The following is a 13,750-nucleotide window of genomic DNA, read 5'->3' as shown; positions in this document are numbered from 1 at the left end:
TGTTTTTCATATTTAACAGTGAGAATAGTAGGAGTGTGGGACACAAATATAAAACATGGTGGTTGGATTTAGGTATTGGTTACCTTCGAATGTTGTGAAGGCAGTACATTTAAATGAGTTTAAGACAAAGCTTAATATGTTTATCAGTTATGTTATTATTTTGCCTGGTGATAGGTGAGCGGCTGCTTCTCTAACCTTTGTGTTCGTGGATTCTCAACTGTTACAAAACATCGCATTTTGCTCACCACAGTTGGGGTACAACTTGTTACAGCTCTCTCTACAGATATCCCTGCTGCTCCCAACTTTATCCATATTTTTCTATTTTCTAAGTCAATTATCTACAACTACTATTCATGTCTAGGAAATCCTAAATCCCTGTCATGAAAACACCTTTATAATCTAACTATGAATATTTTGGGTCAGAAAGAACTGTTACATACAGTTCTCAAATGTGGTAAATTTTTAGTGGCAGTATGCTACATCAGAAATGACAAATAATGGCAAAATTCTGTAGTGATATATTCCGTTGCACAGTAACTTTTTATAGGCTATATTTGTGATGTAAATTGGTGATTTGCATATCCAAAATAATTCTAGTATAATGTACCAATGTACCCTGTATTATGAATAGTATATTTTTAAGCAAGGTTCTATACCTGAGTATATGGCTATTTGCAGATGAAATGAAAATAATCTTTCTTTTGGTATTGTCAAGCGTTGCCCAGAGATTAGCGTGTCGAACTTCGAATTTATAATTCGTGTCCCATTCTGTAGAGAGAAAAAAAATCATGTTTTTCATTTTTGGTCGTAGGTGTTTTAAAAAGGTGACGATGAAGCCCCACTACTAAGTCAGACAATAATAGCCAAAAAGTTGGTGGTGGTTGTTGTTCATTAGTTACCTTCAGTTTGGCCTATCAACTCAAAATTAAGAGCAGTTAACGGAAATAGCACTTGACTAGATAGACATAAATATTGGAAAACAAACTAGCAATCACTTGATAGAAGATTATGGTTAATGGTAATGATGGACTACCTTTAGCAAAAAATTGTAGGCATTATGGATTGGCTAACAAATAGTTGTAATCTACATTCTATAAGACACCCTGTAACAAAAGGGTAAGAAGAAAGAAGTATATGTGTGTAGAAGCGTGACTGTTTTTTGGATGATGGTATTAATAAACCCAGTTTCAGATATACATAAAATAATGCCCAAATTTTAAGGCGATGGATACTAACTCTTATGCTCTGGGATCTTTTTACCATGCAACGTCAGTGAATTTTATGTCACACAGAGGAGTAGAACAAGAATCTCCTCATATTTCTCGATTGAAGAGAAGCATGTCCTACAGGAGAACGAACTATGTCAATTGTAGCTCACGTATAAAGAATTTGTTTTCCCGTCAAGTAATTTTCAAAAAGTTTATTCAGTCAGTTTTTACTCGTGACACCTTAGACTTTGAAAGCACTCAAGTTTCCAATGTTATAACTAGCAATATATTACTAATGAAATCGACTTAGCAGCTGTTTTCAGTCAATAAATTGTGGTTCGTTTAATTTCAGTTCTTAATTAATTTACTTTAACCGCTCTAGCGTTTAACTGTCGTTCCCTGGTAGATCAGCGTTATATTTACGAACTTATAAGGTTAAAATCCGGGGTTCGATTCCTCAAGGTCGGCAGAATATAGGTGTGCCAAAAACACAGAAACTTATTGTTTGGAGTAGCTTGAAATAGAATAATTAACTTCTTTGCTGTTAATAATGGATTAGGAGTTATTTGTTTTTAATTTCTAATAAATAATACATTGTGATATACACAGTGAAAACACATTTACTGTAAAATAGTCTTATTATTTTTGTTTACATAACAAGCAATAAGTGTCATACCCACCGCGGGTATTGAAACTCAATTTTAGCGTTACAAACCATTAAACTTAGCGCTGGAACATGGAGAACTTCTAAGTTGGTATAAAAAATAATTCAGGTGCAACTTGAATTTTTTCTCATTTTTTTATTTTGATAATACATTACATCAGCTAAAATGTATACGATAAAATGACATCCAATTTCAGTGTTCTTCCATAAATATATTTGCCAAACACCCAAAACATAGAATTTACCATCTCTGTATTTAACTATTTCTTGATTTTCAAGAAAAACAAAAGAATTAAATTTATCAACTCTTTTTTTTTTACGGTCTTGTCTTTGATCTTAAATTTGTATAATCCCGTGGATAATATATTTCAAATTGTTATATACATTACATACGAACAGTTAAACTATAGAAACTCATAAAAGTAAGAATAAGAAAACTATATAAGATTATAATCGTAACCATCAGGTTAATTATGCGCTAGTATTACTTTCAAACGTTTTAAAATACAATCAAAATTATAAGAAACAAAATGGTAATAAAATACATTCAAATAATTTTCCTTCTGGAGCAACGAATGATAAAAACATCATAATCTAATAGATGTTCACATGGAGATCAAAGGAAATATATTGATTCGACAGTTGTGGTCAAACGAGTTTTTGTACTGTCAATTTATGTCAAGTTGACTTGATGTTTGCTGTAAAGCTAACGCGGAAAAACAATGGTAACGCATAAAGCTATTCTCAAGTTATTGGTTGTTCGATATTTACTTTTATAAAGTTTTTTATCTGTAACAGGTTCAAGTGATTTTCCTGGTAGTACTTCACCTACTTTTATATTCTATTACCAATATATATTCTTTTGGTAACAACGATCACAATAAAAATGTTCTCACACCAACTTGATATCCAATCAAATTCAATATGATTTCAAGCACACGTACTTTTATCTTGTATCGTGACTTTTAGCTTTGAAATTTACCTCCGAATTGTTCTGTTTATTGGTTGTGTATGTGTTGTTTGCCGCTTTTATTTTCTGGTAATAATGTTTGGACGACTCTTATCAATAATTCTTCAAACTAAACTTACTGAATGTCTGTACTCTCCGTAAGTCAAAATCTCATACTAAAAATGTTTGTTTCTTCAAATGTCAAAGGATGCCTTTACAAACAATAGTTGTAATGATCTTGTCTCACACGGTGTGTAACAAAGTTTTTTTTCAATCTTAGGACCCATACAAATACCATACAATTAATCAATTACAAGTTGTATTTTACTACCAAGTTGATTTGAAACTTATCACTGACTTACGATATTGAAATAAAAACACCACACTGGCTTTATATTGAGATTATATAAATTTTTGAGAAAATAAAAAGCTATTATGTCTTTTTAAACTTATATTTACATAAAAAATAAAGTTATTTTAACATATCACGGTTTTTCAGTATGCAAATAGCATTTAGATGGGTTAAAATAAAAAAAAACAATCTTAGGATTGCAGTATATCTGTTGACAATACACTTCAACAAAGTATCTTAATATTCAATTAACTATAATTTTACTTGAATATCTGTTTTAACGATTTTTTTATCTCCAATATTCTACATAAAATAATTTTCGACAGATAACAAACATAACTGCTTATTGTTTAAAAAGCTCTGGTCAGTACTTGGTCATTTTATGAAACTTTTTATAAAAGTTTGAAACTTGAATAATACACAAATCTGCTTTTTTATCTCATGCACTAAATTCATAATTTTTTGATACATCAGCTACCAAAGGCTTTTGAATATTGATCCTAGTAAGACCTGAAACATAGACCAACTAAAGTTTGATGAAGAAATAATGAAATAGTAAGATTTGTTATCACCTTTAAGATTGTATTGTGTTATTATCAAAGTCCATGTTATCCTAGCAGTTTCTTCAGTGGACCTCGTATGGGAAACACATCGTCAACATAATTATCCCCTTGTTGAATGTTTTTTCTTCTTGTCGGGGCCCCAGTTATATTTCGAATGTTATATTGTGGAAAGACTTTAGTCAACAGTTCTTCAAATCGAGACTGGACCCTCCGAGACATTTCATAACAACGTGATCCAGGCTGAAAATAGAATAAAAAGGTATTAAATGATTTTCTTATAAATTAGGAATAAATAGTCAAATAAAATAATTCACAAGAATGATCTCATTTGAACTCTAGTCGTTGAACGAATGACATTACAGATGTTACGCGTATTGAAAAGCTCACATTTAAAACGGGCATAACAAATATACAGACTGTGTTATACATGCATTTTTCTTAAAACATATTATATACACATCGCTTCAATTCTAAATCATTTACAGCTATGGTATCTGTTTCACAAAATATTTAACTTTCATTGAAAATATACTTGAAAAATAATTCATTATATATTTTAAATGTTAACAGAATAAAAGCTTTTAGGACTTATTTAAGTTCGATTACGTCTCGGATTTATACTTCTAGAAACCGGGTTTGGATACTCTTGGTGAGCACATTTTGTGCTTAACTACAAATAAAGTTTGATAAACTGTAGAATGGAATCATTATAAGCCAGTATAAAACACAGGATGTCCACAGTTAAATATCAAAATACTAATTTTTGTTCTAGATAATCTATTCGGAAGTGTTAATCATAAGTCCTTGATCAGATAATAAACTAAGTATACTATGTTTCGTCAGAGTATGGTATACTTAATAACAACATATTTATTATCGTTAGGTTTGATATTTGACTATAGAAAAAGGCTTATATTTTAGTAAAATTACCTAATAGATAGTAACAATAGTCAAACAATGCAGAAATCTAAAGTGTTTCGCAAAACAGAGTTGCTCTATTTCGCTGTGTAATAAAAATACGCGGGCTAATGAAATCCTTTCTAATACGTAAATCGTGTACAACAGTTTAAAGTATTATTTTAAAGCATCTTAAAAAAGAAAACATGTTAATTCTAATTTTCACGCCTAACATACTATTTATCAAGTTTTATCTGTACCACTTCTATGACTTAAGTATAAACTGTATACACAACCCCCGCTACTTAACAAATACGAGGGAAAACCAGTTCAAAATAGATTTTTTGACTAACTGTTTATCTCATAAAAGTAGTGGACTCAAACTTAATTTTTAAAACAATGCTTTTAAAGAATACTTTGCGAAACTTACATTCTTTTTCAGGTCAGTGACTGAGTATAACGCTATAAATGAAGGTTCGATACTCATGGTAGACGCAGTGCAGATAACTTAATCGTTTTTCTGCTTACGTGTAAATACAAACAAACAAACCTTGTGTACGAAGTCTATATAGTTGGAAATGCGTTAATTTTTAAGAACATACAGGTGCCTCGCCTCTTTCATAACATGCTTAACATACGTTTAAACTTGATTATAAGAATTTCCATTAAACATAAATACGTATTATTTTCAAGCAAAAAACACTTGCCGCATTATAAAGATAAACACTGCTGAATATGTGACGGAAATCTTCCATAAATTCTTCCAACTTCTTATAAATTCTCTGTCGTAGCTTGTAAGCGATCAAGTCCATGCACATAGGGTGTTTTGCCACTTTATAGTAATCAAGATACTAAAAGAAATTTATAATATTTTACTTACAGAAAACTGCCATAAAAACTTTTAAACGCTTCTTTGAACATTAAATAATATAGTATTTCACGATACATTTATACACTTGTTGGTACGTTACTTAGGGGGAAAAAACTTCATTCATAGCTAATAATACAATTTTAAAAAGGAATAAAAATTTGATATTTTTAACTGAAAATAATTTCTTAAGCTCAATGCTCGAATTATAAGTTCTTAACAAGAAGTTATATAAGGCCCAGAATGGCCAGGTAGTTATGGCATTTGATTCGCAGGTTCAAATTCGGGTTCCACAAAACATGCTCGCCCTTTCAGCTGTGGGTGCGTTATAAAGTAACGGATCAATCTATCTCACTGTTCATTGGTAATAGAGTAGTCCATGAGTTGGCTGTTTAGAGGCGAATTAAAGATTAGAGGGCTTTAGGGCTCAGTGTTTCTACCTGGTCTATTATGATTGGGGCTAAAGCCTAAGGTAAAAGAACTAAACCTCATAATGGGCCTTTATTCAGCTCAAGCCTGAGGCTGCAGCGCCAACAGCCCCTGCTGCTGGTGCATTTTTTATCAGTATCATTCTCACCAATATAAGTTTTATTGTGCCATATTTTTTCTTACATTACATTATTACTATTTTTGTTGCCGCATTTTTCTTCGGTGCTATCATTACCAGACATACATAGTTTATGTTTGTTTTTGGTTTTGAATTTCGCGCAAAGCTACATAAAGGTTAGCTGTGCTAGCCGTCCCTACTTTTGCAATGTAAGACTAGAGGGAAAGCAGTTAGTCATCACCACCCACCGCCAACTGTTGGACTCCACTTTTACCAACGAATAGTGGGATTGACCATAACATTATAACACCCCATGGCTGAAAGAGCGAGCACATTTGGTGTGACTGAGTTTCGAACCCGCGACCCTCAGATTGCGAGTCGAGCGCCTTAACCACCTGGCCATGCCGGGTGCACAGTATATGAACTTATACCAAATTAATTCGGTTTGATAATGACATTCCTAACTGGAAAAACGGCAAAAGAAATATTCATAAGTAGTTGCTTTTCGGGCAATAAACATATTTTAGCAGAAGCTATAAACTCAAAATATTGCTTTTGAAAGTATAGATTGTAATTTGTTGTCAGAAAGTTGATCATATTTAAAATGAATAAGACGAAAATAAACCACTTGTTCTTAGGTTTAAACATAAAATGACATTTTATATTTTATGTTAGCATTTAAGATTTAAGTTTAACTGTCTGTTGTTATCAGAAATGAAATTACTCTTAATATTTGTATAATTGAGCTTTGACTCTATTACGAACTTGGATTACTCATACTAAAGTGTACCTTGATATATATTTAGTGCCTAATTCTGCAGGAATGCCCATTGCACATACCTTAATTTTCAAAGCTCAAGAATATGTGCTTAACATACTCTATATACTTTATCATTATATTGTTGTAAGCTATATTTTTATATTTTAAATTAATTTTGTTTGATTGAGAGAGTACCTCATGACATCATTACGACAGAAGATCTAGAAATCTCATAATTTGTTAAGTACTCCTCTAAGAAGTAGAAATAGTAGTATATTATGCATTTCATTAACTTAAGGAGTTTTAGTGTTAGTTAATATGTTATATAGTGATGGAGTTATTAAAATAAACCGTAAGTTAGAACATTTGTTATTTGATTAGTGAGTAAATCCTACAAGTAAGTTTATTTGTGAATTAGGCATACAATAGTTTAGGAATTTCTACTGAAATTAGACCAACCGGTGAATGTAGCCTGTATTTATTAAAACTTAATTTTAGAAGTAAATTAATTAATTACTCTTACATGGATTAGAATTCATATTGCTTTTACCAAATAATCCAAAAACACCAGCTCAATGATAGAACATATTTCAACGTGCTGCATGTTATTTTCACAAATTTCTACCGAAATATTTTTGTCGTAACCTTCAGCTAGACTTATTCTTTGTAGTCTACACTAAGTATGGCAAGTTTTCTGCAATATTCTGTCAACCGCAATAAGTGAGTTTTTCTCTGGTTTTTAGTCTATACAATCTTCTATTTCAAGCATGATTAATGATTATTAAACTATGTTTCACAAATTTGTTTCTAACATAATGAAGTACTGAATAAAAAAGTGGTATCTGTAACGTTTTCAGAACACTAGGTATTGCTTGTTAGAGGTAAGTCTATTTTTATACGAATTGAACGAAGTTATACAAGATAAGTAAATAAATACAAATAAATACACTAGGATTCACTCAGAGGTCACTGATATTTCTTACAGGTTTTTCAGATAGTGAAATGGGTACAAGAACTAAGTTTAAGGTCAGTAACTGCTGCCAACTTTAGACACGTTGTGTTTTTCATACTTTCACCAAGAAGTGTTGAAAACACGTTCATATACATATATTACCGCTTTATACATAGAAAGAACCTTTGTTTAAAACAACTTGTAACACTTGACTCTCTTCAAACATTAACAAAACTTACGAAAGTTTCTGATACAGGATGACGAAGAAATTCGCTTTCTTTCATGTTGTACAAAGTGTTCAAAATCCTCAAACAATCCTTGAAAATACAAACAGTAAAATCACAAAAGATATAAGTTAATAACTCCAAAATCCTTAGAAAGTTTAAAACAGTTACTTCCAAAATACATGGAATACATTTCGACCGCATTCTGCAAAAATTTATAATTTTTTTTCAAACATTACCTTACTATTACCTTAGAGCACCTGCGCCACAAATGTGCCCCATCTTCATTACTTTCAAAATAAAATTTTATTAATAAATCAAAAAAGAACAAACTATTTACGTTAAGAAAATAACAACTTAAAACTTAAGGCTAAACATTATCGACCATCTCTAAAAGATTCATATTGATGATTCACAAGGAAAATTTTGTTTAAAAAATTAAACAACGTGATTCCATTGTATATAATGATTACATATCTACAACTAAATAATTCTTATGCAGTAAAATAATACTTCATTTCATTATACATATCTTTAAACGAACAAGAAGAAAAAATATTAATGACCTACAGTGTTATTAAAACAAATGCATATTAACCGAAACTTTCACAACCCATTGAGTGTAATAAGGCACAAAATACAATTATAAGTAACTTCAGTTGACTGCTTTAGTGATTGTCATATTTGTCCATCTCTAAAATGGCAAGAATCACGATATACATATTAATAATACATTATTATTGTTTTACGAATTTAACAATTTTGTATAAATGAATTAGAATATTTGATAACAGTATTTGTTTTATAATTACCTCTGTGTGGGTGAAAATTTCTCTGCTTGGTAGATGTGAACTTAGCTTTTCATCATAACTCTGGACTACTTTCTGTGTCATCTTTTTTTTGGGAATATTTAAAGGAATATCTGGTGCTATTTTATTCTGATCGGCATTTTGAAAGTTTGGTTTGACTTCTTGTTTGGAAGATTTTTTTCTTGGTTTATACCATTGTGCTCCACTAGGTTAAAAATTATATTGTCAGGTTACGGTTAAAATTAAATGTGTAAGGTTACTTCACTTACAAGTGCAATAAAAACAGATAAACAAACGGACGCAAAGATGAATGGATAGATAGATAAACAGAGTTAAGAAAGATTAATTTAGTAAACAACAACTGTATATAATTCTATAAATTTAAATCTGTTTAGGCTTAGTAACACAAACTCTAATTATCCGCTTTTGGTACAATTTAAATATCTTTATTGGTTAATCAAAATAACAAAGTGAAGGTAATTATATATACCTGGGAAACTTTCCTCTCTGTTCCATATCTGAATTTTGCAACCACGGATTTCGTAAAGCAGAAAGGTCACTTCTATTGATTGAACAGGTCTTTCCTAAAAATGGTGATGAACCTACAGTTGCCAATACGTGCTGGTTTCTTGCCGTTTTGATTCCTTCTGGTAAATTTTGTCTTATTAATTTTTCAAGCTGTGGATCACAGGGACTAACTAAACAGGATGCACGTCCCAAGTTTAATGATTTCGCCAGTTCTCCACAATATTTACTTGTGTTCGACATCACATCAAAAAGCTGTAATGTAATATTGTGACAATTCTTTTTTCTAGCTAATCTAGCTTCAGCATCAATGTTTGGAAAGTACCCACCTTGAAGAATGTCATACAAAGTTGCCATGTTGTATGCTGCTGTAGTAACCGCTTCTAGACTGCTTATTATTAAAGGAAAGATAGAACGCAAAGCAGGATTGTAACTAAATGGAAACAAAAATGGTGGTGTAAAAGCACAACGTTGTTTCAAGCCCGATAAACAACGCTGAATACAAGTAGCTTCTTTGTCTGACAGATGGTGCTTTAATTCTTCAACCAATCCTTCACAAGATGCTTGAAGTACTTGTCCCCATTTAGTATACAAAGACATTGAAGATTCGTGTTTGCTTTCCACGAAGTCCTCATCTGATGAAAGCTGAACGTCTATGTCATTAGTGTTGCCTGTACATTTCTGTGGTTTGAAAGAGGATTTACTGAACTTTGCCGATGCTTGTTTTACTTCTTGTGTGTTTTGTCCCGGATTAGAAGATATACAGTCTCCTTTGCAGCTCTGTATACTGTCTAAATTAGTATGCGTTTTCTTAATTTCTAACTTTAAAAGCGAAATATCCTGATTTCTACTTTCTGAATTCGTATCTGAAATACTGGTGTTTTCAAATAAAGTTTCTCTTCTGATCATATTTTTCATGTTTATATTTTTCTCTTCCGCTTCATTTATTCTGCATCTTTCTTGAGTATCATAAGATGATGTCGTCAGAATTTGCTTTGATTTTGAGTTTATTGTTGAAATATTAAGTCTTGAAATGTGTTTTCCTGCTAAACCGGAACGATTTGGGTCTTTAGAATCATCAAAAGCTTTAGTGTCTTCAGAATGTCCTTTACTAATATTTTCATGAATTAAACTTGAATTTTTATGTTTATTGTATGTACCTTCCTCCGATTTTCGGTTAGATGAGCATTTAAATGAGCTTCTCAAACTTCCTTTGGATGAATCGCTAAAAGAATCCGGATGAAATTTGACGCTCATGTTCAGTGCTTCGATTATTTCGGCACAAGTCTCTGGTTTTAACTGCAGTTGCATTGTAGGAGAGCTGAGAATAGTAAACGAAGTAGTCTTTCTGAGTTTTTTTTCTTTAAAACCTCGTTTGCAAGAAGGTATAGTATTAATTGATGTGTCAGTAATTAAACTGTAATCAAGAGAGGATTTCTGGGAAACTTTTCCTACAGTACAGTTGTGTCTTTCAACTTTACAATTAAAACTACAGTCAGTGTCTGTTAATGCGAAATCGTCAAGCTTTAAGTTTTGCATATTCACCACGCTGCTTTCTTCATTTTCATGAAGCAGTACATAGTTAGTGGCTGTTGAACATTTTTGGCTGAAATAATCATAATGACCATTCTTTGAATGTGAACTGTAATTTTCTTTCGTATTAAAATAAGCTGAGCTAATTACTAAAGAATTCGATGACACAGAGTTGGCAGTGTTGTGTTTATAATCTTCAATTTCCTGTTCCACAAATGAATTTCGATTGGAAAAAGTCATTTCTGTATAATCTTCACTACTGGTCAAATTATACTTGATTGTCACCTCTTCTGGTTCAGATATTTTCTCTTTAATCGAAGCAACATCAATGTCAACAAATTCTTGTGTGTCTACTTCCTTCTTATCTTCAATGTCACAAACATTTTCTCCGAATGAATTATGGGAAATAGATATATCAGTCGGCTTTTCTTTAGTTTTACCTTCAACATATTCGGTAATGACAGCAACGTGCTCTTGAGTATCAGTCAGTTTCCGGTCATCACTAGCTTTTTCTTTGCTATCTTCAAAGCTTATGTTGCTCGGTTCTTTAAGATCAAATTCATTTATTACTATATCAACCATTCCTTCAATGTTTTGGGAGTTATCAGCATCGTGCGAATAACCATCAATCCAATTTGGTTGAGTTAGTCTTTTAAAATCCAAAGAAATATCTGTCTGTTCATGAACGGGAGTCAGATTTTGCTCCTCATGAACCTTTTCTTCATCATTTTTAAAATTAACAACATTCTGATCGTGAACTCCAACCAAGAGTTGTTTATCACGATCTTCTCCATTTTTATTCACAAAACTAGAATTATCTTCATTACCATCCCTTGCTATAGTTCCAAAAATAACAGTACTTTTATCATTCAGTTTGTCACTTTTTATACTTGCATTACAGTGCTCGTTAACATTAGAGTTCTGTTCTCTTTTATCCTCTTCTACTGTATTGATGCAGTATAGATGGAGTAGTTTATGGTTGTCAACATTACTCAATTTTTTTTGCTGTTCCATACTAAATTGTTTTTTTACTTCCGTCTCTACACTTCTTTTACCGACATCTTAATGAAAATGGAAAACAAAACAACATTAATTATACTATTTTACTTGTCTTTGTGACTCGTATTAACATTCCTATGTAAAATGTTATAGTTTCTTACTGAACTAGATACAGACAACAAGAATACCTTTATTCCTTCCTGTATATCTTATTTTATCCCAAATGAGATGAGTTAATGAGTATCTAGTATATCTATATGAAAAAACAAGTGTAAGAAAAACAAAAGGTAGCAAATCCTAAAATTATCTTATGAAGTACGAAGAAATAATTTCGGCCCGGCATGGCTAGATGGTTAGGATGATAGAGTCGTAGTAGTTGGGTCGCGAGTTCGAACCACAGATGCGCCCATTTTCAACCTTGTGGGCGTTGTAATGCAATGGTTAATCCCACTATTCGTAAGTAGAAGAATACCCCATGAATTAACGGTGGGTGGTGATGACAAGCTGCTTTCCCTCTAGCCTTACAGTGCTGAATCAGGGACGGCTAATGCAGATAGACCTCGTGGAGCTTTGCGCGAAATTCAAAACAAACACGAAGGTAAAAAAAGAATGCAAATATTATGCAAGCTTTAGTATTTTCTGAGTAAAAATTTAAAAAATCGACAATTAGCAGAGATTTTACCGCAAATATTTCTAGGTCAAACCTCGTGTCTAAAAAAATATACAACTTTTAATAATCGGTTACATTATTATACCCTACTAAATCCTCATTATATCATTTTTTGTTTCCAAAATATCGTAAACATAATTTAATATTCAGACTGAAGATCAATCACGTATGGTATTTATGAAACATTTAGTTCAAACGAACAAAACAATGAATTTAATGTTTTTATTAAATTGGGAATAATTGGTGATCGCCAGAAAAATATCTCACCATTAGCTCTTCCTGCTAAGACGCTTGCATGAGCTTTTGTGATCAAAGGTATTTCTGAATTGTCTTGTTGTGAACGAGAAACGAAGTCTAATGTCGAATTACTATCCTCTGATTTTGCAATCAAAGATTTTGTTTTTCTTTTTTCTAATGGTTCAGGATATGAAGATTTGGAGTTATTTATTAACCACTCTTCAATGGCTTCGCAGTTAAAAGTACCATTTAGTTCCACTAGTCGAAAAGATTCCTGGTGTTTGGTGGGAAATCGAGATGTTTCTGATCGAAGTACTTGATGTAACGGACATACTGTTCCATTAACGTGGCGAAACAATTGTGGTTGTAGCCAAGAAGGTACGTTTGGTCGCAATAAATGAGTACGTGAACCTGCTGGTGCGTGTTGCCATTGTGAAAACACTGTTGATGGCCAATAAATCCCATGAACAGGATCACAGAATGCTTTGGAGCGAGACACTGGTAAACGGCAGTGTTTCCCAGCGTATGATCCAGTTCTAGTTGTATCTCTCGATGGCAAAACTTTAGATCGAGAATAATTAGCAATAGGATGAATCATCTACACTTAACATAAAAAAAAGACTTTATGAAAATGTCTGGTGAAATCATAATGACATTTAAATAATTTTGAAGTACATTGAAAGATGTTATTTGTATTGAAAAAAATCCTCTTATTTAAATGTAAAATATCAAATAACTATTGAAACTAATATGAAGTAAATTAGTTTGTTTTGGAATCACTAATAACATAACAACGATTTATACTATTGGCCCGAGCAGGTATGAGATATATAAAAATAAAATCCACTTGACTTAGAAACTTAGAAGCCAGAGAGAGGAAAGAACAGTTACAACTACGAATTTTTACATCTTGCTTTTAGTAGAATAACCACTTGAGAACTCGGTAGATACTGATTGATAAGTTAAAGCTACTTTATTTTAAATCTAAAAATG

General features: G+C 31.8%; 1 protein-coding gene and 1 long non-coding RNA gene across 2 annotated transcripts; both read right to left on the bottom strand.

Annotated features, from left to right (window-relative positions):
* Positions 1–2,044: 2,044 nt before the first annotated feature.
* On the bottom strand, positions 2,045–5,193 carry LOC143228083 (uncharacterized). The gene is made up of 2 exons (XR_013015179.1): positions 5,064–5,193; positions 2,045–3,976 (listed from the first exon to the last, which is right to left on the bottom strand). It is a non-coding gene; the product is annotated as an uncharacterized LOC143228083 (long non-coding RNA).
* A 105-nt stretch (positions 5,194–5,298) lies between these two features.
* LOC143228357 (uncharacterized) lies at positions 5,299–13,355 on the bottom strand. The gene is made up of 5 exons (XM_076459626.1): positions 12,788–13,355; positions 9,284–11,912; positions 8,797–8,998; positions 8,000–8,077; positions 5,299–5,484 (listed from the first exon to the last, which is right to left on the bottom strand). The coding sequence occupies exons 1-5, from the start codon at positions 13,353–13,355 to the stop codon at positions 5,299–5,301; spliced, it is 3,663 nt and encodes a 1,220-aa protein (XP_076315741.1).
* Between the last annotated feature and the right edge of the window lie 395 nt (positions 13,356–13,750).

Source organism: Tachypleus tridentatus, chromosome 10 (genome assembly GCF_004210375.1).
Source record: "Tachypleus tridentatus isolate NWPU-2018 chromosome 10, ASM421037v1, whole genome shotgun sequence".
NCBI classification, from domain to species: Eukaryota; Metazoa; Arthropoda; class Merostomata; order Xiphosura; family Limulidae; genus Tachypleus; species Tachypleus tridentatus.
This window is presented reverse-complemented; position numbering and strand designations above follow the sequence as displayed.